We start from the raw sequence: 27,658 nt of genomic DNA, 5'->3' as shown, positions 1-27,658 counted from the left end.
ACAGTTATATTGAGGAAGCAAGCAAGGCTAGAATCCTTTTAATTAAATCCAGGATTTTTAGGCAATAAATGAATTTCACAATCTGGACATTTAAGAATATTATCAGATATTGTAAGACTCATGATAAAACAAAGGGAAGAGGGATATTTCCATGGGCAACTGTAGGATTTCTACAGACATTGTACCACTGAAGCTAGTTTGTTTTCTTTGCTAAAGTCGTCTGCACTTCTTTCATACAGTATTTATGGGGACTTTCTGAAAGCTGAGATGCCTGGTTTAACTGTGAAGAAAAAACAGTTTGCTACACATTTGTTTATCTGTTATCAGGTACAGGATCTCTTTTTCACATGGGACTAGGATCCTAACTTGAAATAGATAATTTTGATACATTGGATTAAAATATCAACTTTTACACAGTGCATTACCAGTAAATGTGGGTAACCTCCTATGTATTATTAGAAATATAACCTTCTCTTCAAAGGGTACTTTAAGTATCCACCTTGTTTATGAACCTAGACCAGCAGTTCAGTATGAGAGAATAAAGCAGAGGTAAATAGAAGAACACATGGGAAGGGAGCCACTCTCTTTTCTCCAACTGAACATTGCATTTCTGGTTACAAATAGGATTGTCTGCTTTCAAAACACCTCACAAAATACTGGATGCTGTATTACTTTCAAACTTCAGGTAGAGTAAGTAGTGCTGAAAACATGGGGTTTTTTTACCACATTACAATTTAAGTTATATGCTTTTGATTTTCAGCTGAGATCTACAAGAATATCTTCCCTGTCTCAAATCTGTTCAAGATTCGTTTTTTGATCCTAATTATGAATGAAATATTTATAGTATCTCTCAATGTCTGTTTTATCTTCCTTTTTTTTTTTTGTTTTTACACTAATGAATAGCTAAATCGCCAAACTAAGCATTTGAGCAGCAAAGACTTTGTGGTGATCTCCACTGCAATTCAAATTACTGTGCTCAGGTTTGTAGTTACAGTATCTGGGTGTGATCTGTGAATTTTGACCAATTCTCAATTATTATTAGATGGATTTTCTTTGCTACTGTGTTATCTTATATTGGAGACAGCAAATCAGAATGAAAGAGCCACACCTCTAAGTTATTAAAGCGGTTGCTTGAAAATTACCAAAGAAAGACCTGTGTTGTATAGGTGTCTTACTTCTGAAAAAGACATTTTCCTCAATTCACATGAATACATGTTGGTGCAGGTTGGCTTGGGACTTTTACTTGTTAGGTTGCAAATTGTGTTCTAATTGTTGGTTGCCAGCTCTATTTTCCAGCCTTTCTCCTCTGTTTTATTTACCTTTCAGCTATGTTCAGGTTCTCTCTCTCAAAGATTTTGTCTTTCAAAACCCCTATCTGATTCCTGTCCTTTTTAATTTTCTTCTTCCTGTTTGTCCCTCACTGAAGCACAATGCTGAGTCATCTGCTGCCATGCTGAATTGCTGCTTCAAAAAGCTGTGCTTTCTTTCCTAACCTGGGCCAATGTCACGCTCTGTTGAGAGAGCAGGAGCCTGACAGAGCACAGGTTTAAGAATACTTACTGCATTAAAAATTAAGGAGGGAAGTAGATGACAGCACTGCGCTCTACACATGGGCCTTACTTCTGTGTAGAGCATTTTTTTTTTGAAATCTGGTCTTGTGTAATGTCTATGACCATAAAAGGGTAAAGAAAAAAATTCAGTTTAAAGTGTATTATACCTTTTCTAGTATGCTCAAATCAATGAGTGCATAGGTTATTAGGGTGCAGGACTTGTTTTGCTTCAAACACTTTTGAGTATGGTCTTGGTATGTTCCTGCAGCAATCCAGGTTGTCAGCAGCTGGCTTTGTGTTGACACACAGTCCTGCATTACTAGAATCTGACCTTCCTGATTTTATTGGAGGTTTTATTCTTAGTTTTGTTTGTTCCCTTATTAAAGGTGTTATAATTGAATGAATGATGATTTTGTTGCCTTGATGATTGAATAATTTGTCCTTGAATAAGAAATACAGCTTTTAGCATTTATAGAAAGGAGGTGATTTTGGTAGTGAAATATTGCAACTGAGGAGTAACTACAAATTAGACATCTACAAGAATTTCTAGGAATTCTGCATTAAATGGGAATTATTAAATAGTTCAATTCTTCTTCGAAGACCTCACTTCATGAAACTGTTCCTGGCAAGTGGACTTTTCTCTCTTACAGAACCAGTTGTAATTGGCAAATTACCCAGTGCATGGAATTCTACTTATCAGGGCCAACCGAACAGGAGGAATAATAATAATAATAATAATAATACAAAAAGTAAAAATCTTTGGTTTTAGTAATATAAAGAAAGCCAGGAAATGAATGGACATTTAGGATGTAGTTTTGCAAATGTTCACATAGGCAACTTTTTACTCCTGGGAAGCTGCTGAACTGTATGGAACTACAGAAATGGGGAGTTTAATAACCCATTTGAATGACCTTTTAACGTGTAAATAACATATTTGTAATGTTGTACTTTGTTTAGTTATTTCAGTATTTATTTCATTGTATTTCTATTAGAAAAATTACTTTCACAGGTACAAGTTTTGTGTTGTATTGTAGGAAAATCTTTGCTATTTGTCTTCTTGGTTCACTGTATAAGACAAAGTAGGTAAGTCATAAGCTTAAAAACATTACTTTGTGGGTAATTAATTGCGTTTATTATGTATGTCAATTTTCATCTTCTTTATTTCTATCCTTACTGCATGGGCGAGAAAACTACACAAAGCATAGTGTCCTACAAAGTTAGAATTTATGTTAAAACAAGGCGAAAAAACCCCCCAACAAAACAACATGAAAACCCAGATAGTCTATCCTGGGCGATAGTCTTGAGTAACATGTTTAGTAACTTCAATATTAAAAAGAGCAGTGAGACATTTCAGATCCAGAGGATTTCAGAGGCAGCAGGGTCTGCTGCGGCTGTGCTGCAGCACCATCTAGCGCTGTAGGAGCTGCCCAGCTGCTGCCCGTGCTGCTGAGGAGGGAAAAAAGAAAAAGGGAGGGATGGGAAAGGGAAAAGTTTGCTGTCATATGCACAGAACTTTGCAGCATTACAAATAGTAATTTGCAAGTTTTTAAAAATATTTATCTGAAAAAGAATTTCTTTTCTAATGTTTCAAGTTTAGCATGCTTGCAAAATAAAATGCTTGATCTTGTAGTGGTAAAGCTGACATAGAACCCCCAGAGAAATGTGTGTGCATTTATGTACATATATTTATAAATACATATACTCTTGCTACCTCAAAACATTCAATATCGACAGTGAATTTCTGCTATTTCTCTATGTCAGAAAAATACCAATTTGGTAATATCACTAACAGTAGACAGTGTTTAAATTAAGGGTATCCCTGAAGATGAAGATACCTATAACCCCAGACCTTTCTACTTGGATACAAAATTGAAGCTTCTTCAGGTTTGCGTGGGTCACTGGGTAAATTAATATTTTAGTTTGTTTTGCCTACTGTTTTGAAGTTGTTTACACGGCACACCCACTGTACGCTTGATAAAGTGCAGTCCTTACAGACACAACGTGACTTTTACTATGTTCAAAATAAACTGGCTGCAAAATCAGCAGTAAGAGCAAGTTATTGCAGTTCAACCCATCCATGAGACCACTGCTGTTATCACCCCTTCACTCTCCCAGGCAGCCCCTAAGGCAAGCTCTTTCTCTGTAACAGCATGGTTCTCTTACTGTTTTGCTTACAGTTCACAATTTATTTAAATCCAAATGAGCACTTATATTTGTGGTGTTATTACAAAATCAGTTTTCTGGAAGAGGAGCAGACATCAATTTAACAACATCCTGGAAACATAATGTACCCAAAATGATAAAATGTCAGCATGAGAAATGTCCTTATGCATTAAGGAGACTAATGGATTTTGTTTAGCTTCCTTTGAAAAGTTTATGACCATCTAAATATCTAATGTCTAACTATGTTTCTAAATAGCAACATGATAAACTCCTTTTATCCAAATGTACTTATCCTTCACTGAAAGAACCAAAACAATCCAAAACAAAACCAGTGAAAAAGATATAAAATAAGCTGAATTTGAAGCAGCTGATTATGAGAGCTGGCATGGATCTTCAAAAGTATCTGTGCTCTGTCTTAAAAATCTCTGTGTGTGCTTTCCCTTCCTTTCTTTCTGTCTATGAAGTCCTGTGAGAATTATTCACGCATAGCACATACAGCTGTGCACATCAAATGCTAATAAGAAGCTATGTGAAATATGCAACAAAATACTGCACTGATTTTGCATGTGGGGTGAATAGGGGACTTCCAGTCCATTGAAGCAGTGATAAGACCAAGATTTTTGTAGGTTTTGTTTTCTTTCTGTTGCTTTGGAACAATACGTGCATTCATTTAACTACGGTATAAAACTGTTTAGTCTTTTGCACAGTTTCATTTCACTGCAACTCACATGGACTGAAAGAACAGCTGAATAACTAGATATGGAAAACTTACAGGTCATGAATATTGGATGTAACAGCTGTTTTCTTTAAAAAATTTGAATGGTGTAATCCCATTGCTTAGAAATGTCTAGAATGTGACAATCAGTTGTTTGGAATAGGAGAAGGAAAACCAGTTTTAGCCAGCCTTTCATTCCCTAGGAAAGACCATATTTAGAGTTTTTCATTATTAAATCCTTCAGAGCAAAATCTAGAACTGTTTTTGTTTTATGAACTCAACATTTTTTATATAAAAGACTAAAAATGCAGTCCTTGTTCAACCTATTTATTCTATTTATTCTCTGTGAAATTTTAGAAATGGCAATTTAGAAAAAGGGTTCCTCTGCAGTAAACTTACTTACCTTTTGATTTGTCAGGAGGATGGTGAAATGTTATAACAGAGAAGTCTGACTCCACTTAGAGTTTTGAATTGCAGTATATATCTTTAAATATGTCAACTTATACTTTATAATGATAATGGATTGAGGATTTTTTAATAGGATACTAAGCTTGAATGGTGTGAGTGAAATCTGCAGCTCCAACTGTTTTCAGTTCAGTTGTTTGTTAGAATAACGAGGGAGTCAACGTGTGTGTACACGAAGCAGGTCCATTTAATTCCTTGTTTTCTGAAAGAAAGAATTCGAAAGTGTAGGGAGGAACAGATTAAACCTTCAGTCTCTGCTGTGTTCCTGGAAGATAGGCTGCTAATAGGTATGCAGTGAAAAAAGTGATTCTCAATGAAACTCACTTTAAATGACAGTAATGAAAATGCCAAAGGCAGTATTCACTGATGTTTCCTTTATCAAAAGGAGAGGTTAATGTCTGCTATCTCTCCTTGCCTCACATAGGTGCATTTCTTTGTGTAGTTATTCTGAAGATATTAAATAAATGCAAATATAGGCAATTGGACAAGCACTCGGGACAGATTTGTTATTAAACTTTAATTTTTAATTATGGAGGTAGACTGCAATAACTGTATTGTTAAAATTCATCTGCTTTGCTTTCAATCTATTTGTTGTTTCTAACTGAAATATTTTCCTTTTCTGTTTATAATGAAAAGGAAACACTTCTCAAAGGTGGGACACTTAGGGAAAAGTTTAGGTGAAGTAATAAAACTGTCCATTAATTGAATCTTCATTAAGTTTGAAGATTCCCTCTCCTGTATTTAGACTTGGTTATATTACCTGCAAGAGAATAATACCATCCTATTCTGGTATTTCAAAATCCACAAATCAGACTTTACCTTAAAAATTTTAGAAGAAGAAAAGACCACGCATCCAACACTTTTCTTGATACCCACCTTGAATTATTGTGCATAGGTCTTTGATGTACTCCATGCATAGCTACACTTGTGTGAATTAGTAAATACCAAGTATAAAAGATATCTGAATTTAGGTCTCTTTTATTGCCATTGAGAATTACAGAAACGTAATAGGCTGTAAAGCACTTTTTTTCAGTCATACACATTTGAGTCCCCTGTACAAAGTGGATACATGGAGAGAAAGCCTATTCTGCTTTTGAGAAGCTTTTCCAGGTGAAATTTATTTGCAAAATTTTAATTTAAATTAATAGATTTTTTTCCAGTGAAGATTTCTTTAACTGGAAAATTTGAAACTAGCTTAACACATCTTATCCAGGTCTGTTTGCTATATTCATAAAAAAATCAAGTTTGTTGTTAACAAGGACTGCATTTTTAGTCTTTTACATTAAAAATGCTGAGTTCATAATACAAATTTTGTAGGCTGTCTGGTTAGTAAAGGTTAGCTCAAGGGAAAAAGCATAGGAATTAAACCTCAAGCAAAAGTGTATAATTGAAAAATGAAGTTACAAGTTTGAATTTAGAAGCCTTTCATATAATTTCTGACATTTTCCCCCCTAAAATAACTGCCAAACCCCTCATTATTAACAAATAAGTTAATAATAATAATAATAATAATAATAGATAATAATACACCACCACCCCCCTTCTGCTCCCCCCAGTAATTCTATTTAGACTGTGAAAGTCAACACAAGTGATGAAATCGATCATGGGTGTCACTTCATTGAGTGTTTGCATTTTACCTAACCCTTCCAAAAGTATTTGTATTTTTGGGAAAACATATGACTCATTCATTAATTCTAGCCTCAGATGTTTTCCTTCTGGCCTTCTCTATTTTACATCTCCAGAATAACTTGCTGAAAATGAGCCCCATTTTGCAGAGCTAGCAATAAAGATCTTTCAAAACACTTATGATGAAACCTTCCACCTCTGCTGAATTGTCCTCCTACTATGCAGTGTTTCGTTATTAACGTCAGATCATGTATATTATTCTGCTTATATTTCTTTCACCATGGTTTTATTTAGGATTTTTATAGTTTTCCTAATTAAGATGGTAGTCCATTTCCAACTCATCAGTAGACTACGTGCTTTTCTCACCCAGCTTGACTCATCTACTTCTCCCTCCTGGAATAGGGAGTGCAATCAGCAAGTAAAACTCTACCTAGTAATGCAAACAACATTCTGAGATGTGTTTCGGAGTTACCTGATATTCAAAGGAAATGGATTTCCTGCTATTAGGCAGGTATGAATCAAGTTTCAAAGAGAGAACTGAGCCATTGACCCTCAGTTATTCTGTCACAAGTTAAGCCCCAAACCAGAGGAAATCCTTGTAGAATCACAGCATCTCAATGTATCATGCTATTGTTGCCTATAAATAAAATTGTGATTTTAATCTATTTCATATTGCCAAAAGGATACAATCTACTGCAGCCTGTGTAGCTACCTGTTTAAATACTAGCAGCTGATGAAAACTGACATTTTTCCTAGGAAAGATATAATATTTCCAGAACCAGAATTTTTTGAAGCTGAAAATGAAGAGAATTTCAACTGAAATGATTTGAAATAATTTTGAGCAATGGTTTTTTTTAAATTTAGCCAGAAATCTTCATATACTGTTCAAATGACTTGAGTAAAACAGGTAATGCTGTGCAGGATATAATCTTTCAGCACAGAGCAAGCAACCTGGAAACACTGTTACAGTCAAATTTTTCTCCCCTCTACTTTGAAGTCAAAAGTCATAATCTGCTTTTTTACTAAGCACTGGAAGAACATATTTGCCTTACTGGTGATTTTACTGCCATTTTTCAATCAAATAATCTTACCCTAATTTTTTGAGACTTCTGCTTACCCCTACAGAGGTCAACCTATTTATATGTTCAGGAATGGATTTAAAATGGAAAAGATATTTATTTAAATGCAGATTTTGTGGTTTCCAAGTTTTTAAAAAGAGGATATCCAAGCAAGAAAAAAAAAGTCTTTTTTCTTAACTTCCTTAGAGTTTTTATTGGCTGAGGCTATGCTGCAGTAGCAAGGCTATGCTTTCATGATGTCTTCAAATGGCCAGGTTATGGTATTTCATAAGAAATCTTCTCTCATAAAATAATTCTTCTGAAGGAAGGTAATTGTGTAATAATGTCAATAAGGTTTCTGTTGTTATGTTCAGTGTTTGGCTGTGTGTATGTATTCAGGTACTGTACTATCTGGGGTGACTATATTATCCTTCTGAGGGTTGACCATCTCAAAAGTATATGAATGGTCAGTTACCTCAAAAACTCCAGCTATTGATCTTGTGATATATTTGAAGACTTTGCCTGCTGCCTATATTGTACTTTGAATTTTGCTATTTGGGATACCTCTAATGGTTAGCTTGTTGCTAATTGTTTTGAATGCCATCTCAAGTTTGTATGTAACTCGGATACATTTGATATTTGAAAAGGACAACAGGAGTTTATGTTGTTTTCACCATTGTTTTCTTAATATTCTTAATTCTCCAAAGTACGTTTTGCGTCTGGTGAATTTTGCTACAATAACAAATAGCAGTTTCATTGTGATAAGAGAAGTGTAGAAGTTATGAAATAATTTGCAAAAGCAGCAACTTTTCTTGGGTTTTGTTTGTTCTTCCTTTCATTTACTCTCCTTTAAATGAACCTCTCTCATTTAATAGTGTTTCCGATTGTAGTGCTTTCAGAAAAGCTTCTGTTGGGTGTATGTGCACACAGATGAGCTGGCTGACCAGTATAGCTCTAACCTATACAGTGAGAGAAGCTGTTTGTCATGGTTCTTTTGTGAGGTTAGATCTGCCACTATTGGTATTATGAGGATGGGTGGGAACAAGAAAGCTGACCCATGAATAAAAAAAAAAAAAGAAGTGGGGGGAGGGAGGGGGGAAGGGAGGAGGAATGAGAATGAACAGCAAATGAGGGTGTGGAGGTATGGCTGAGCCTTTAGACATGACTTAGAAATAGTTCGACAGCCAGAGAATTCCAAAGGAATCCAGGGCAAACCAAATTCCAGGGTTACCAAAGGCCTGTACAGAAGAGGGAGCCCTTTTCAAGATAGCCAAGGAGAAACTAAAATGTATTGTTGTAGAGTCTGGCTGTAATAAGTTCAACAACTTATTAAATAAGTTATTTTCTCCTCCCATTTAGAATGTAATAGTTAATTATTACAAATGTGAACACTGCAAAAGTAACAGTCTCTGTTTTGTAAGCAGTGAATCTCTCCATTAGGGAAGTAATAATTTCCTATTAATACATTTGTTCCAAGCATATGATCTACCAGGTCCTAAAATAAGTTCTAAGCTTCCTAATATTAACCAGCTAGATATTTCCACTCTATTCAAAGCTTAAAAACAAAAGCTGAAGTAAATTCGGGGTCAGATATTTAGTTTTATGCTGTGAATTAGAGAGTCTTGTCTCCAAGATCAGCTTTACAAGGTTACCGAGTGACTGATATGATACTAGATTCCTTCCTGTCATAATGCCATAAACATTCTGCTGGAACTTAGGTCAGTGCTTAAAATAACCTTGCTAATTGCAAGTCTCCAAGTGTCGGCTGAAATTTCAGTGAGCTGCCACACAGCAGATCTGAATGTTGAGAAATCACTACTGTAGCTCGGAACGTGCAGGGGAAGAGCAGACAGGCCTAAACTTGATCTGCACAATAACACAGGTAGAGGCAGCAGACAGTTCTCTATATTTAATGTAAAACAAAAGCTGTTGACTCTGGACTGAAGATGGATTGGGTTACAGATCATCTATGGCTTACTTGTCTGTCTTTTAAATAGACATATATTTTTTGAATTGCGGATTGCATGTAACTCCTTTAGCTGAGGAAAGGAAATGGGACAATCCTTTTTTTGCAAAGCTGATACCCAAAAGCTCTCCTTCCAGTATAAATGAGGTAAGACACCATTAAGCTGAAATATTTTACAAAATGCTAAAAAAGTGTAAAGCAATACATTTTCAGTTTGAATTTTCTTTATAAATAAAAGCATTTGTTTTAAATCAGTTGGTTTTCAAGTTCTTTAGAAGTATTGCCTAAATGTGTTTGGCTTGAAACAGTACATTGCATTTCCTGTGCACTGTGAATATAACTTGCAAAACTGACAGATTTTTTTCTCTGTAGACATAGATTTCTGAATTCTTAAGTCTCTTTCACTCCCTGTTCTACACTGTAAAGTTTCTGCAATTACAATCTTAGGCTTAAACAGTTAAAACCATTCATTTCAGAAGGTAAAAAAGATGCTTGTCATGTGTAAACCTCTTGGTCTCCTGTTTCCATGTGAAGATTTTAGCTTTTTTGTGGGTGTTGAGGTGAAACTTAATGCTCAATCTTCTCTATTCTCTTAGACATTACTCAGCTAACTTTTTATAGGTCACAGTATAATTAGAAATAGACACTTTAAGATTATAATTGCATTACTTTGGCTACAGTTTTGACCTATATTGTAAAGAGAAGTGTTTAGTAAAGGCTTAGGAAACCAACAGAAATAATGTAAGTAATAGAAAACAAGGGACTTCATCATTATATGCAGGTTTTACTATTTCCACTAGAACTTTAATAAATTCTGTAGCTTTTCATAAGGAAACTGAATGTGCTGAACAATCTGGTGTTTATCACAGTTGCGCTAGTTTAGTAGACTATTTAAAAAGTATTCTGAGAGTTGTATGCTCTCCAAAGACCCTTTGTTTTAGTTTTGTTCTCAGCTCACAAAATTCTGTGTGTGCCATATCCTGAGGAATATGCTCAGACTGCTCAAAAGCATCTGTTCTCTCTGAAAAACTATTCATTTTTTGAAATTTTATCTAAAGGAAAAGTTCAGGAAGTTTTTGGTTAGCCAAGAACTTTTTCTTCAAAGATTTGCATTGGATTAAGATGATAAAGCTTTTTGACTTCTCGGAAGCAAAAGTTGGCACTGGATAGAGAATTGTTGACTGATGTGTGGTTTCTACAAGGTGCCAGAAGAATGGGAAATCAGCCCATAGATTATGGCAGCAGTTGCATCTGTTATTTGGATAGGAATTTTTCACTGACTTTTAAAAGGTTTTTATTTTTGCTCGTCAGCTGCCCATGCATCAGTGGCCAATTGCTCTTGTTTAGTCTTTGCTGGCTAAACAAGTTAGTACTTTCATCTCTATACTGGCAGTTGCCATATTCTTCTCCAAAGTGCTATTTGTGAAAGTTTCATTTAAAGCTCAGAAAGAAGGAGTGGAAAATTCTGCTACAGCTTTATGTGCTTAGTACTAGACTGAGAGTAGTAGGTGGCTATTATTGCTCCATTTCGTATCCTTTTCTGAGTGCTGCTTCAGATATTGAAATGAATCGGTAAAGTAGGAATCTGAATTCATTCTGTTCCGTAGAAAAACTAGAGAGGTGTTTTTGCTCTTCTGTGGGCATGTCTATATTACCATTTTAGTTTGGTTTGGGCGTGTGATTTTGAAGTGGATCTGCTGTTCATCCCTATTCAGCCCTCTTGGGTTCATGCTGGAGAGCAGTCCCCTCCATGCTCAAAATGCTTGCTATTGCTCACAGTCTTTTCCATTTAGAGATTTCTTTTTAAAATTTGCTTTCTCAATTCCTTTGTCTCAGCTAATGTTTCATTTGTTGTCACTTCTGCAGTGATATTTTCTTTTGCTTTTTTTCTTACTTGATAACTTTTTGTGCAAATGGATTTTGCATTTAATGTTGATGCGATTGCCTTGAATGAGATACATAGTTGGTATAGTAATTGCCTCTTTCATATCTATTGTCTGTACTGATAAGTGAAGAAACTTTCTCAGGAATTAGTACTTTTCCTGCTTTACTTTGTTTTTGCAGTGTCCTTACCTCAGACACAAAATTAGAAAGTGTAAAGTTCGATTCTGATTATTACCTGAATTTCATTTTAAGTCTGCAAAATGGTTTTCATAAGTTATAAACATCTTCAGCTGAAATTTATGGATTATTTTGATGATCCTGATGCCATCTGAAGTTGTAAAAGACATAATGAAATATAAACAGTAATGGTAAATTTTAGAATTTCTTCACACTGAAATTCAAAGGAAGGTAGGGTTAATGTTTTGGGAAAGGGTCATTACAATGAGCAGTTGTAATGTTCTGTCATCCTTCATGCTTGGAGTGTGATACACCTCTATTAAGCACTATGGCCTCTCTTGACCCCTTATTGGAAGAGCTAAACAGTTGGTATGGGTTTTAGTATGTCTTCTTGCTGGAAGTTAATTTATAGTAATGGCTGAGAGGAATCACAATGTTCTACATAACATATTAATATTTGATTAATGTAGGACATGTTTGATTAATGTTGGGCAGGATATTGAATTATAGTCAGTGGTACAATTTTAAGAGAATGGATGACGGGGGGGATATATAGATATATTATGTTGACAGACTTGCTGTTATCAATACAATTTCAAGAATTTCTCAGATGACCAAGCTTCCCATTGGCTTAGAGTAACTCAGTTTCTCACAAAATTCTTGATAAAGTGGTGAAAATGTGTCTATGAAAAGGCCTCAATATTTAGGAGCTGTAAGAGAAATAAAAAAGATTGTTTTTAAATACCAGTGCTCCTTCCATTTTACCCAAACTTGCCAAGATTGACTGACCTGACTGTGGCTTGTCAAGAAAAGGAAAACGTTTTTTGTTTTTCTACAGCTTTATGGATTTAATGCTTTGGTAGAAGATGACCTGCACAGAAATATATTGTATTTTTGAAATGTGTTGAAAATACAAAAAATACAGGAGCCCCTAAGAACATAGGCTTTTGGGGTGTGTGGGTGGGAGGGATGTTTCTTGTTACCAGACCCAGACTAGAAATCACAGTATTGTGGTCAGGGCTGCTTCAAGTGTTCTTTTCAAGATTGTTGTACAGTAAAACTGTAAAGATTGTTGTACTGTAAAGCCTACCAGGGTTAGTCTCAGTGTCCATGGGCATTTTATATTGCCTGTGCAGGGGGTGGAGCCAGTGCAGCTGCCCTTGCTGGGCAGGGTGAGCCAGGCTTTGGCAGGGCTGTTAGCTCCAGGGGTTACTGTATTTCCAGGCTCACATCCAGCCCAGCGGCAGCACAGCCGCTTTATCACAGAGCAAAGCTTGTGACCCACCTAGGGCTCTGCAGAGCCAGCCCACTTGTTCCAGGAAGAACATGGAAATATGAACACTTGCAATTTATGTGCCCCTTACCTTTCCTATTCCCCGTCTATATTTCAGAATGCCATGATTCAGGGATCCAATGCCATTTATTGTGAACTTTATTATCAGAGGAAGATAAAAGATTTGACTTTGTCTAAATTCAGTCCAAGGCTCAATTGATGATGACTATTTTTGCAGGAAATATAAATATTTACACGTGACTAAAATGCACAAACACATATGAGAATCTTAAAGCCACTTACATTCATTAGCTCCTGCACAGACCAGTTTGGCTATTGAATTTCAAAGGGTTGCTTTACAAGCCCAGGCATGGAAACAACCTTTCTCATTGAGCCTGCACAGTGGCGAGAGTTACACTCATCACTGAAAGCTACAGTCTACAAAAAGATAATTTATAACTTATTTCTTTAGCTTGAAAATAAAGTGTCATATAAAGAACCAGTGTGTTCAGAGGTAAAACTGTTTACTGTGTGCACAAGAAAAAATTTGTCTCACAGGCCATGCTGTCTTGCTTTCCTAAAGATGCAAATGACACTGACTAGGAAGTGCTTTATAAATCAAGGATCTTATTCCAGTTAGCATCATGTAATAAATATATTTGCCTATATATATGCAGATGTATATATAAAAATGAATAAATATTTAGATAAACACTGCTCATTTCCTCCTTCTTTCAAGGCACTTCAGGCCTCCTGTGTAGTGCACAAGTACTTTCTCAAGCAGCAACATCTTAAAAGCTGTTAAGTGTGTCAGTGTTTTACACTGGAAAATTCTCTTGTAAAGCCAAAAATCGGCACCATTAGAATTATCCTAACAGAGCGCAAGCTGTCTTCTCAGAACTGTCACACTGGAATGTTCCTTGTAGGAATGTATTGTTGGAATGTGCTCTACAGTGTTGTAACATGTTTCTAAATTACAAGTACAGTGTATTTGAGTAGTTCTAACCAAAATATTATGTCTAATTTTAAAATTAAATATTTAGACCCAATTCTAGTATTAAAATGCTAACGTCTGTCATGCTTATATTTATAAGCAGCCAGAACAAGCATTATTATTAATGACAGAGAATTTTAGTTTGCTTAGAGATAATTTAATTATAAAGAAGTGTTGTAGATATGACAATTTTTACTAGCTTATGTTAGAAGTATTTCTGACCAATCTTCTGCGAATATTGTGCAAAATCTGAGTCTGTGATCATTTGCTACTTATACAGCACACTTTTTACATCTAAATCAAAAATTCAAGGATCTTATGGACATGATTTTGTTTGAAAAGAAGATATTATAGGCAGACTTTTAAATATACATTTGTATTAATATTATACACATGTGTGATGAAAGTGAGATTTGGAAATAATCATAGCGTGAAATACTAGTTAATATATGTTAGTTGCTTTTGTATGTAAAGTCCCATGTAAACGTGTGGTTTGAGTGGTTCAGATAGCTCTGAATGTCATGCCAGTCCCATAATTACAGGTTCCAATTTAATCTCCATTATATTTCTTCTAAAAAAGCCTGCAAAAACCCCTACCCTATTTTTCCTTTTGTGGATGTAAACGAGAGGATTTTTTTGTTTGGTTTTGTCTTTATTGTATTTCAGGTCAAAAACCACAGGAAAATTCTCTGTGACCTATGTTGTACATATCAGAAACTAATGAGGAACAATTTTTAATGTATTGTCTAATCTGGAACAATAATAATCATAATCATCAGGAACTGTAGTGACAGGACAAGGGGAAATGGCTTCGAACTGAAAGAGAATAGGTTTAGGTTAGATATTAAGACGAAATTCTTTATTGGGAAGGTGGTGAGGCTCTGGAACAGGTTGCCCAGAGAAGCTGTGGATGCCCCATCCCTAGAAGTGTTCTAGGCCAGGTTGGATGGGGCTCTGAGCAACCTGGTCTAGCGGGAGGTGTCCCTGTCCATGGCAGTGGTGTTGGAATGAGATCGTCTTTAAGGTCCCTTTCAATCCAAACCATTCCATTGTTCTGTGATAAGGGACTTGATTAGTCTGCTCAAAGAACTCTTTCTGTAATGAAAGCAAGAAATTTCATGTGCAATTTCAGAATTGAAATTAGAATAAAAATCTTGTACATTTTAGATGTCTTTAAGACATATAATATTTTCCCTAAAATTTGTTCCTTTATTTCTTCATTCACTTGAGATGTTAAGCATGTAAAATAGCTTTCTGCCAGTCTTTCAAATTGTTCTTCCTCAATATGGCAAATATAGGTGGTTTTGTTTTGTTTGGTTATTTTGTTTGTTTGTTTGTGGTATGTGGGGTTTTAATCCTCCTTTCCCTTTCCCTTTCCCTTTCCCTTTCCCTTTCCCTTTCCCTTTCCCTTTCCCTTTCCCTTTCCCTTTCCCTTTCCCTTTCCCTTTCCTTTCCTTTCCTTTTTTTCTAACACCACTTTATACATTCTAACCCTGACTCTTGCAACACAGTAAGTAATATCCAGAATGGAACAAGTCTCCTAGTATGCTGGGTGGGTGGTAGCTGTTTCAGACTACAGGAAGTGCCTCCAGATGCTCTAAGCGCTTTGTAATTGTTGCTAACACATTGGGAGTTCTACAAGGGCTTTCCAGCTGACTTGAATATTTGTTGTTCAAGAGAGAGGGAAGGAAGGTCACAAACATCAAGCAGCATGCAAGATAGATGCTACGGTTTCTTTTCCATGTTTCTAAATCAAGCAAAAAAATCTCAGTAATCCCCATAAGATTTCATTGATTAAATGTTAGCTTTTGGTCTTTTCCAACCAAAATGATTCTATGATTCATTGAACAACATAAAAGGGAACCAATAAAGTGAAGTCTGGTAATAAAGAACAAGACAGTTTCTGTCCTTTTTGCTGTCCTAAATAATGACTGATGGTATATAACTTCAAAAACATGTCACAGAAGCTCTCAGAGGCTTAGTTGCAATGATATAAACAGCCACTTATCTTGAAAACTTCCTATCATGCTATCAAGTTTCATATAGAAGACCTGGCACAGATGGTAGTTCTTCACTTCTGACTCTTCCTATCTCATTTGAGATGAGAGTAGAGTCTCACCATCCTTTATTAAATTCTGTTATAGTCACTGAGCTTCAGTCAAAGAGAGTGAATGAGGTTAGCATTCTTTGGCTTTAGCAAGTCAAAATATTTCGATTAAAATTTTTCTGTTATGTTCTGCATGTCTATGCAGAAGGCCTGAATTTTTGTCCTGTGTGAACTTGAAGTTCCTTTTATTTATTTATTTATCCTGATATCTTATGTTTCAGTAGTTCATTGCTGCCCAAAATACTTTGTGCTATTTATGTAGGGATACATTTTGTTTGTAATTTAAAACTTCATTATTTCAAGAATGAGACTTTTTTTCCAAGAAATTTTTCTCTTTTACCTAAACTCTTCTCTTAAGAGCAGCTGTTCTCAAAGACCCTAATTACATATATTGAATTTAATGAAAACCAGAGTCTTTCTAAAGAGGTCTATAAACTGAAAAAATATTTTAAGATAGATTTTAAGATATTTTCTTGTAGAAACAATAAAGACAGATTGGCTCACCAGAAAATAGAGCTCAGACAATGAAGCACTGGAGAAATCTTAAACAATTATAGAAACTTTCTTATTCTATGCCAAGATTAATTCCAAATATTCTTCAAACTAAAAATGAGGAGAGAACAAGAGTGGGACACATTCAAAGCTGAGCTGTCAGGGTAATAGTTTGTACGCATAGCTGTTTGAAATTCAATGTTTTCAAAAGGATAACCAGTTTTGCTGGAAAATTATTGAACTATTAGTACAATAGCATTGAATTCTGCTATTTATTTCATATAGTAGATAAAATTATAGAAGTTATGATTCAATAATAGGAGCAGTCTTCTTTCTGTTTCTTTGTCTAACTGACATGATTTTTTGTCACATTAAGTTTTTGTATGTCTTGCATGAAATGGTAGTAGGGGTTTCCTCATAGCCATTGAACTACTCTCTACAATGAGGTCAGAAACTACCTAGTCCTGGCTAGGCTAGCAAGAACTGGTTGGCTTAGCTACTGCAGAGTATATATGTTCACTGTGAGTAAAATGTACTTCCATTTCGTCCTCAATTTTTATTTGTCTGTGGTTATTTGAAATAGTTAGAAATGCTTCTAAATTACTCTTAGTATATATGTATATAGAAAGCAAGAAAGTGCTGGGTAAAGAGAGTAAAAAAAGTAAGAATCAAAGGTGGGTATCAAGAGGATTGGAAAATATGTTCTACGTTCTTCTATTACGGTATAAAATGTAGAGTTATGTGAAGAGAACTATAAGGTATTTGAAGGATGTTTTAATAAGTCGTCTCTCTTCCATTTCAGACATGAATAGATATTCCACTTAGAGATATGACTGTATAATACATGATGAGTGTGCTTAGTATAGAGCTACCTCATAATTTTTTCTCATTTCTTTGTGGTCTTAAATAATCAGTGTTATTTAGAAATAGATATATAATTACCATTATCCAATGAACAGGCATTTGAAAAATGCATTTTTGTTCCCAAACTTACCTCTACTACCACTTGCTTGACTAGGTTTTCATAGGAGTTTGGTATTTTTCTTCTATTGTCAGAAGTAGCTAGAAACAAAACCTGCTACTCAATTGCACAGTTCAGTACTATTTATCTTCTTGCATGAACTGTTCTAGAGTACCTGTGCAATGATGTCTTCCAGAGTGTAGTGCAAATCCAAGCTTCAGTCAGCACAAACGTAACATTTTATATCAATTTTAATTATTTTAAAATTTTCAAAGTTAGCCCTAGATAAAAATCAGTTTGCTTTAACATGCTTAAAGTAAGATAAATGAAAATTTGTACAGTTATGCATGGAAGGAATGTTGTACAGTGATAACTTTATTGGAAGATTCCAATTGTGGGCTTGGGGATACAAGAACATATCTTTTATTCTGAGTCTTTCAAAGGGTTTTTAGGTTGTAGCTGTAGGCAGATTGCACAGTAGACCCAGTGGAAGTTCAGGAATATGAAAACAATATTTAGTTGCAGAGGTTGCATCTCTTCCCACAGCAACTTATTTGCTATATTCACCTTGCATTTGCAGTTTCTTACACAAATGCAATTCATGCGCTAACTTTACCGTTGTCAGGAATATCCCAGAAGTGGCTAGCCCAGACTTGTTTACACAACACTCTTTCACACTGATGTCCCTCATTTTACTGCCATAACTTCTCCTGTGCCTCTCCAGTTCCTTAGAGTGGTTTTGTGCATCAGCTATCTGAAGCTTCCTGGGTGAACAAAATGCTTACTTTAATTATGAGTCTGGCCTGTGGTGAATGCTGTGTTCAGAAAGACTTTTTCCATTAAATTACTGATTAAATTTAGTAGGGGAAATAAACATTTGAAAGCAGTCTCTCTTCCCTGCGGCCATTCCCTCCTACAGAAAAGGTACAGGCTGGACTAGGTTTGTGAGACACTGCAGCTGGTCCTGGCAAGTGAGCTGGAATAACTTCCACCAGCAACTGCCCTGTTTCTGGACAAAAGGATCCTTTTGCATGTTCCCAGTATGTTTGATCCTTTGGCCCCAGCAATGGTCCATATGGCAAAACAAATGCAAATTGCTGGAATCCCAAGACAGGAGTTTCACCATTAACATTTCAGGCATTTTTCCTCAGCCTGAAGTGCTTAGCATGTGATGTCATATTTTCCTTTCTTCTTGCTCATTTTCCTTGTAGATAGATAGTCAACCAATGTACTTGCACAACAACCAAACAAGTAAAACACATCGCATAAACAACTAATATATTATTCCAGAGCAAATCTGTGTTTGTTACAATCACATAAAAACCATTACTATTTTAGCAGCTGTGTCAAAGAACTGATGATTTGACATCTCTTTCACATTATTTCTAAGTACAGGGATATAAGAATGTAACTCATCAATTCCTGAGATAACAAAACACAGTAGAAACATGCCTATTTAGAGTTCACTAAACTGAATATTTGTTTTCAAAACTTTTTTGAGAATTTTTCAATATTTGTACAATAGAAAGTGGATCATCTTAGATCCCCTTACTGGAATTTTGCAATAATTAGAATTTTGCTCACTTAAAATAATGAGAGTAACTTAATCAAAATAAAAGCCAACCTGAAAAAGAGAATAATGTGCAGAAAATGATGGAGCAGAAGGCAGGGCCAGTGATCTCAGAACCCTCTTGGTAGCTGCTTTCGTTTGCATTCTGCACCCAGTAAAATGCATTCATTTCCCTTAGTCACTGAATGCCACAGCCGTACCAGCTGCATTACTTTAGTACTTCAAACACTTTTTGACTAGATGGTAACTCAAAGTCAGTCCGGGTCTTTCCCTTGCAGTTGATTTTGCTTATTCAAAGTCTGGATTTTTCACATATGGTTATTTTGTTTGACTTAATTGTTTACTTTAAAATTGCTGCAAAAAATTTTGTGTAGAATTTGCTCTTAAGGTTTCACCAATAATAGAAGAGAACAGTTTTATCCTTATTATAACACTGAATGTACAGCAGGTAGGGATGAAAAAATGAGAAACGAACTCTTTGAGAAGTCAGAGTGCATTTTAAAAGAAAAACACCATTCTAAAAGATGCATAAGCATAAAAGAGTAGTGCAGAGAATTAGTTTAATGTATAATTTTCAAGTTCAATTAAAGTAACAAATCTAAAAATTCTCTGGCATATATTCTAAATTTTTTTTCTAAAGAGAAGAATTTGTACATTCTGATTGGAATATTTGTCTTCTGAGGAATTAAAAAGCACTTAAAAGGAAAGACCAAATAGATAGACATTTTCTTAAATCATAGATTATGTTTGCATGTACAGCAGTTGTAAGATGCAGTAGCAACTGTTTTTCCTGCAGAGGTTTCACTGGAAGATCAAAGAACAAAATCTCCAGTACAGCTTCTCTGTCACTGATACTAACTCAAAAGCAACATATTCCAACCTTTAATCTTTCAGTAGTTTCATGTACATCTTAACACAATTTCTTGAAGACCAGACAGAAAATATTTTTAAAAGTCAACATCAAAGCTGTTTTCATTGACTCTTGTGGGTTTGTTTATGCACTTTTCTTCATCCACTGCAGGGTTTGCAGTTCGGGCTATTTTAGTTGACGGTGGGGGGGCTATGTGCAGGCTGATGGATTCAACAGCTGCAAATTACAGGATCAGCTGTCTGGAAGACTGAGTGAAGTGGGCAGTTGGCAGCCAAATGGGGTACAACCTCTGTAGCCTGAGAAATTCCAGTCAGTGCTACAGGAAAGCCCATGAGAGGATGACAAAATCTTTACCTTAATACCACAATGAAAATATGTAAAAATAAAAATGCCTAGCTGACATGTGAGATTAATGATCATAAAAATTGTTTTGGAAATGGTGCTTTCTAAAAATCAGATGATAATATCTTATGAAACTATATACTGTTAGAATGGGGAAGATTTTGCACACTTATATGTATAGGCTTTATATTACTATCAATGACCTGGACCTATGCTTATTTACAAATAGATGCCAACAGATTATTACTTAAAAGTGCATGATTTATTTTATCTACCCACCACTTCTGGTAAGAGCAACTGGCACTCATGACAGCATTTAGCTACTATCTTGTGATACTGCTGATCTTTATAAATAAACACAAAGTGTAAAAAGGCACAAAACAGTGTTCTGCTGGTTTTGCTCTATCTAACACTGTCATCTACAAGCAGCTAGGAAGGATGAGAACAAAACCATATTGTACCAGGTCTTGATACTGAGCCTCAGTAAAATTGTGAAATAACATAACATAACATAACATAACATAACATAACATTTTTGTGCACTATTTGAACTGCATTATTACAGAAAATTATTAAATTAAAAGCTGCGCTAGGTGCAATTATTTAATTTTACTGAATTATATGTAAATCTAGACATCAGGTACAGTAGTAAGAAAAAGTTTTACTAGAAAATGTCCAGCGGATTTAACATTATATTGTTTCCTCTTGAGACGCTGGTTTGTGCCAGGCGAGTGTAGAGAAAAGGTACCAGTAAATAGGATGCAGCTTTATTAGTGCCATTCCTCTGAACACTAATCAGAATTAACTTACATGGCAAAACTTAGCATTTCTTTGTAATTATTTTCTCCTGAAGTCTAGCATTAACCTTTACAATGACAGTTATTAATGACAGTTATTCTGTCATTGGCACAGCCTTCACCTTCACACCATCATATGACAGTTAAAATCAAATAAAGGGGGTATCAATAGGAGCCTAAATTATTTTTTTACAAGCTTTATTTAAGCCACCCATTCTGCCTATAACCTAAATCCTTTAAGAGCTGGTACTTAGTCTTTTACTGACATGGTAGTCTTATATGATAAGATCAGGGAATGTCACCTTGGATGTGACCAAGTTTGGGCTTAAGTTCTCTCCATGTTACTGAAGCAGTAAGAAGCTGATAATTACCTTGTTAGTACATAAAGCACTTGGCTGTTGCTGTGTGCCACAGTAGTCTGTAAGCAAATAGGCTTTGCTTTTTGAGGAAAATGAGCAACTTCTAGCAAGCCATGCAAAAATTAACAGTGTATGTTTCTGTATATCTGCTTCTTTCAAACCCCTAGTGGTGCTGGGATTTGCATTTCAGTATAAAGTTGGTTTGTTGTGGAAATTTTGTCTACTTCAGAAATTTGAGGTGCTTTGGTAGTTAGCATAATGGGACATCAAGAGAAAACTTATTTGAAGTGTGGGTCTGAATTCTTGATTTATAGTATTATCTAGATTCACTAACCAATATTTTCAATACATTATCAAACAGTTGTCAGAAGACAATTGTCAGAAGACTTGTTCATTGATAGTTCTTTCTTCTTATGGCTTTGTTTTCAACCACTCTGAGAATTCATACGGTAGTTGAATTCAGCATGTAACTGTATGTATGAAGCTGGAATATATCAAAAACTTGTTTTGGAGTCTGGCATATCTTTAAGCTCGTTCACGTAGAAAGTCTAAATGAAGTATATTAAGTATTTTTCTATATATTGTGTCTAATTTACAAAATTACAGTTAAAGGACACAATCTATTTTTTAATCACTGAAATTAAAATTAATTAATTAATTAATTAATTCCTCTATTATGGCCAAGAGGAAAAGACATTAACAATCTTGGAGAAGTGAATACAAGTTCAGTTATACTAATTAATTGGAAATATTCTTTGAAACAACATAGAATTTCAGCTATGCTTTTCAGTCATGTGTCAGTTGTAGTTGGCTAAAAGGATAATATTAACTATTTCCAAAGCTCAGAGAGTTCTAGCTCTGTGTGTCTGTAGCATTAGATGAGCATGCTAATCTGGTAACTAGAGTGTCCACTTGCTCACCCTGAAGCGTGTGGATATTGGAAGCCCTGAGCACTAGCAGCACTACATCTTGGCAGGTGTTGTACTTGCAAGTACAGATGCTGCTTGTTACAGCAAGGCGACTGAGGACACAGGGGAAGAGATACTGCCTTTCTCTCAAGGCAGATACAATGATCTGCTCATTGAAACTCCAAAGTTTTGTGTTCATCTGGCATTTCTGAGAACTGCTCCTGCAGAGGACTTGATGTAACTGTCAGTGTTTCATTAAAATGAGTAACTACCAATAGCACCTGATGACAGCTAATATTGTACTATCTATTGTACAAAAATATTTAATATTATCTAGAGATATGATTTTGATTTAATATGTTACATATGTGCAATTAAATATTCAATACTTCGTCTTTACTTTCATACTGAATGTGCCAAATCTGAACTTAAAGAAATTACTGTATTATATTATCAATTTAGAAATAATCAGGTTTACTAATTTTCCTGTTATGCTATTGCCATACAAAACCCCAAGAGTATAACCAGAGACACAAAATTTCATTGTAATTTTCTGATAGAATTGTTTCAATAGGAAATTTGAAATGCAAAATTATGATTATTCTCACTTTTACTTGTATCTATATCTATATCTATCTATCTATATCTATCTATCTATATTTATAAATGAGATTTCTGAAGGTTTGAATTAAATTAATTTTTTTTTTTTTTAAGAAATAGGTTTCGGATTTAAATATGCTATTAAGTCACCTTAATCTTAGTCACTTCAAGTCACTGCCAGAGACGTAAGAGAAAAAATTTTAGGGTTCAGTGCCAATTTTTTTCAGTGTTTTAATCACATTTCCTTACTTGTATACAACATGCATTTTACACATTGTTTTCACGGAATTGTTATAGAGTGTTGTTTGCTAAATAGCATATGCCTAAATGTTCTTTATTATGGTGACTTGCCCTTTCACAAAGAAAATGAAGAGTAGACTGAAATTATTTTACTCTGCATGCAGCACAACCATAGTAATCTGTAATTAATTTTAAATTTGGAGGATACCATCCCATCAAAAGTTTAGCTTTATAACCTGATAATCCATATTTTCTTTCTCCTTTCTCAACACAGCTGTTCACAGCATTTCTGTTTTCCCTCTTTCTCCTTTTCCACCCATCTTCTGCTCAGTTTTGTCCCCAGAGCAAGACTATATAAAAATCAGCACCCTGTCACCATCACAGTCAGCAGTGGGTAGCAGAAATAGCTTATTCCCATTGAGTCTATCCCAGAATTTTGTCCTTCTTGGTTATAGAGGTTAGATTTGAATTCTGTCCAAATGAATTTTTTTGATGATGGCACAGACCAGATTCTTTGTATTTTAACTAGTGTGTGTGTGTGTGTGTGTGTATGTGTGTGTGTGTGTGGAGCAGAGAGGGAGACAGCTCCTGGAAATCTTACCACTTTCATTCCTATTGCTGTCTTCTAGGATGTCACTTTATGGTGTTAGTTTTCTGCTTCTGATTCATGTGATCTTGTTGTGCCATCCTTCTTTATTGTATGCTGTCTCTGCACTTACTGAGCAGTACTGCCAAACAGGACAGCTGCTGGTTCAGTTGCTGCAGCATTGCCATGAATAAAAAAAGAGAAAAAATCTGTATGTATTAATTACAGTATATTTCCTCTATGAAAAATATTTATTCTGCATTTAATTAAAAGTACATGAAAAATAGATCTGATCCATGAAAGGACCATGCCCATACCTAAATATCTACTTTATTTTTCCATTACAGGATATTTGTGAAGATATATCTGATCACGTTGAACAAATTCATGCTCTGCTAGAGACTGAGTTTTCCCTGAAGCTTCTGTCTTATTCTGTCAATGTGATAGTTGATATCCATACAGTGCAACTACTCTGGCACCAGCTACGTGTTTCTGTCCTGGTTCTGAGAGAGCGTATTCTCCAGGGACTACAAGACGCCAATGGAAACTACACCAGGCAGACTGATATTCTGCAAGCATTTTCTGAAGAGACTAAGGAGGTACAGTAACTAAATCCAATTAAAAGAATTTCATCTGTGTTCAAAGCAGCTCATCCCTCTTGCACATTTAAAATTGCTAGGATGACAATTTTAAGGATGACTTACTTCTAGATATTTTGCTAAATTTGTTTTAAATTATTATTTTTTTTAATCTTCAGCTGATACCTGTTCTTGTTGAACCAAATTAGTGCAAACTAAGATCAACTTTCAGAAATGTTATGCTAGTGGCTAGCAATGTTTTCTCTTGATTGAGATATTTTTCAGGAAGGATTTGAAAGACTTACAGAGGTGCATCTGTTCCGAGATGTTCATCTGGTCACTCAGGTATTTAAGGTTTATAGCCAATTCAAAAGTTAATTTCAGTGTGCAGTGGTTTCTTCAGTGAAATTTAGACACTTCCTGCCTGCACACAGAAGTCTGAACCTTAAAAAATATTTCCAGAACTTTCCAGCCTAGGTCAACATTCCTTTATAGCAAGAGGATTGTCTTTGAGTGGCAATTCTGCACTATGTCTTTACACAGTCACACATTTTGTCTGAGAAACAATGATGAAAGAATCATACATTGTTTACTCTGAGAGTATGCCAGATTCACACACATGTAAATGGTTTGTAAACCTGTGTTCATTTAACTAAAATGCCTTATCCTTTGAATTTATCGTTACCAAATTAACTTATCATTACCAAATTAACAGAAGAACTGGCCTAATTTTTTAAACTTAAAGAAGATGGACATTTTTAATAGTTAGGGTAATTAATGGTTAATAGACAGCATGTGGAGGATTTTTCATTTGATGGTCCGAAGATTAAGATAAAATGCTTTTATGATTAGATGCAATTACAGAAAGAGAACTCTAGATCAATGCAGTGAATTCTGTGACCTGTGTTACAGAGGAAGTCAGAAGTCCCCTAGACATGTCCTGAATTTCATAACACTTAAGTTCAAAGAGAATGTGAATATTTCTCTGCTCCATGTTGGGTTTTATATTTGTCTTTGGCACAACAAAGTGGGTGGTCCAGAAATCAATGCCCAGAGATGCCCAGGCCCACCTTCCACACCCCCTCTTCCTGATGTGTACATACCTGGCTGCTTCAGATTCAGTTTCTGCTTTGCTCTTTTTGGTAAACTTCTGGCATGTCTGAAGGAAATCTACTCTTGTCTTAATATTCAGATTTGTGATTTAGTGGGAAGTCATTATTTTATGACAAGGCCATGGTAATTTCAAGACATAAAGAAGGTGCATATTCAGATACTAAGGAACAGGAAATGTTCCATCTGGGTCTGATTACAACTGCTATAAAAACATCCTTGCTATAGAGAGAAGGACTAACTGGGGAAGGAAAGATTATTTTTCAGTGTGGAAAACACATGTGTTCAGGTAGGCTTACATGGTAATAGACAAAATATACTGACATCATTCTTTTTATCCACCCCAATTAAAACATAAATAATATTTGATAAATTTAATGGCTAGCAATAGCAGGGACACAAAGTTGATAACACGTTTCTGCCCTATTGCTTGAATAGGTTTGGAAAAATTGCTCTGCAGTTTCTAACCTTGAGGAATTCAAGCTTTTTATGAGGTATTATGATAGTGGCTTTAGTTGATGACTATAAAAAATAAAATAGAATGTAGGGGCAATTGTATCTACTCCTACAATTGTATCTTTTTGGTGTTTCTCCCCCATCCTTTCCCAGACATGACTACATTGTAAGACTAGTAAGTGCCTCATGATACAAATATTTTCCTTTAGGTATTTTCATGCATAGGTGAATAGTGAGTCTGTTTGAGAAAATCTAGAAACCTTTGCCCACACAACTATTCCCTGGAGAAACATCCTCCTAATTTTCAGTACCCCTTTGGGATTATGAACCAGGAATGCCAGTTTATTTTCTCTCCTAAGACTGAGAACTCCTCTGGTTTGCAATTAAAAGAAGGAAGATTTCACACAGTAATGAATTCTATTTTGAAATTCACTAGTATAGGACACTTAGAAGTGCAAATAAGTTTAAAAAAATGTGAATAAGCAAAGATTAGAGGAATTGTAACCTCCAGATGAGGAAATCCCTATGCTGCTCCCTATGGTTCGTAGAATCTGGGAGTGAGGGTAAAAAAGTGTGTAGAAGGCCCATGTATATATTCCCATGTCTTAGAGCTCAGCTAGCAGAAAATGTTTTGAACTGATGCAGAAACATGATACTGGGCCAGATGGAAATTTGATTTGAACAAATTTCACATGCTATGCTTTTCTGTAGTTCATGAACCTATAATTTCACAAAATATTTAGCTCATTCCTTAAGTCCAGTGTTCTGCATGATGCCGAAGAGCAGCTTTGGCAGCCGACATTAACCAAGGAGTTCCCTAGAAGAAGTGAAGTGCCAAGGCTTCTTTGGTGTTCAGTGAGACTGTTTGATCATGTTAATATTCACTGTCAGTTCATAGAATGCACAGTCAATCACAGCCCCACCTGGGCTGTATTTACACTGTAGCTGTAACACCCATAAATACGCACAAGCTGTCCTCAGCATAATGGACAGGAATAACCCTGGCAGACTAGCTACCAAAATCCACGAGTGTACAGCACAGGCTGCACTGCCTGGCTTAGGTACCCAGCTCACCACTGGGCAGGCAGTAAGTGTGCTTTAGGCTGGCCCAGCAGTGCCACACCCAACAGGATGCAGCAGGAAAGGGCACACAAAGTTTTATGGCTTGGAGGAAATAGAGGCAACTGTGATGCAAGCTGTCTGCTATGACAGAGGTGCAAAATTAAGAAAATAATTGTTTTAATAAAAAAAAACTTTGAAAAGTTAAGATTTTGAAGGACCATTTCTCCTTCAGGACTTAACCAGAGATAGTTAAGAAGGAAAGAAAAATAAGTTCTGTGCAGCCTGAGTTTTATGCCAGAATTGAGAAACCAGGAAAAAAGAAAAAGATCAGGCTTTGGTAAAATACAGCAAATTCCTGTGTTCTTAAACAGAAATATCTTACACATTGAATAAGTTCATTTGAAAAAGTAAAAAAAAGGGCTGAATTTTACTGCTTTAAATATAAATACAAGAAGTATTGGAAACAGCCTAGACACCTTTAAAGGAAGCATTACCACATGAAAAGGGAAAAAAAATTAACTAGGGCTTTTCTATTGGTAGTTGTACAAATAATTAATTTTTTTTCTGAGATAAAAACAATGAAAACATGGTAATATTGGCATTAAATAAAACTCATCTGAAGCACATATTTCAGAGGCTGCTTGGAAAATGACAAAGCAAGATGGTTTAATACATATGATTGTAAATTTTATTAAAGTTAATAAACACATTTTTAAGAGATGAAGGAATGGAGCTCATTATTCAGAAA

The 27,658-nt window shown here is 35.3% G+C and overlaps 1 protein-coding gene across 4 annotated transcripts in view; it reads left to right on the top strand.

Annotated features, from left to right (window-relative positions):
* Positions 1-27,658, top strand: part of AKAP6 (A-kinase anchoring protein 6) — a 269,501-nt gene that overhangs the window by 61,224 nt on the left and 180,619 nt on the right. For all 4 annotated transcript variants that reach the window (XM_048306921.1, XM_048306920.1, XM_048306922.1 and 1 more), the window contains exon 3: positions 24,052-24,303. In XM_048306921.1, the coding sequence (XP_048162878.1) occupies positions 24,052-24,303 (252 nt within the window). The remainder of the gene's footprint in view (positions 1-24,051; positions 24,304-27,658) is intronic.

Source organism: Corvus hawaiiensis, chromosome 6 (genome assembly GCF_020740725.1).
Source record: "Corvus hawaiiensis isolate bCorHaw1 chromosome 6, bCorHaw1.pri.cur, whole genome shotgun sequence".
Lineage (NCBI taxonomy): Eukaryota > Metazoa > Chordata > Aves > Passeriformes > Corvidae > Corvus > Corvus hawaiiensis.
This window is presented reverse-complemented; position numbering and strand designations above follow the sequence as displayed.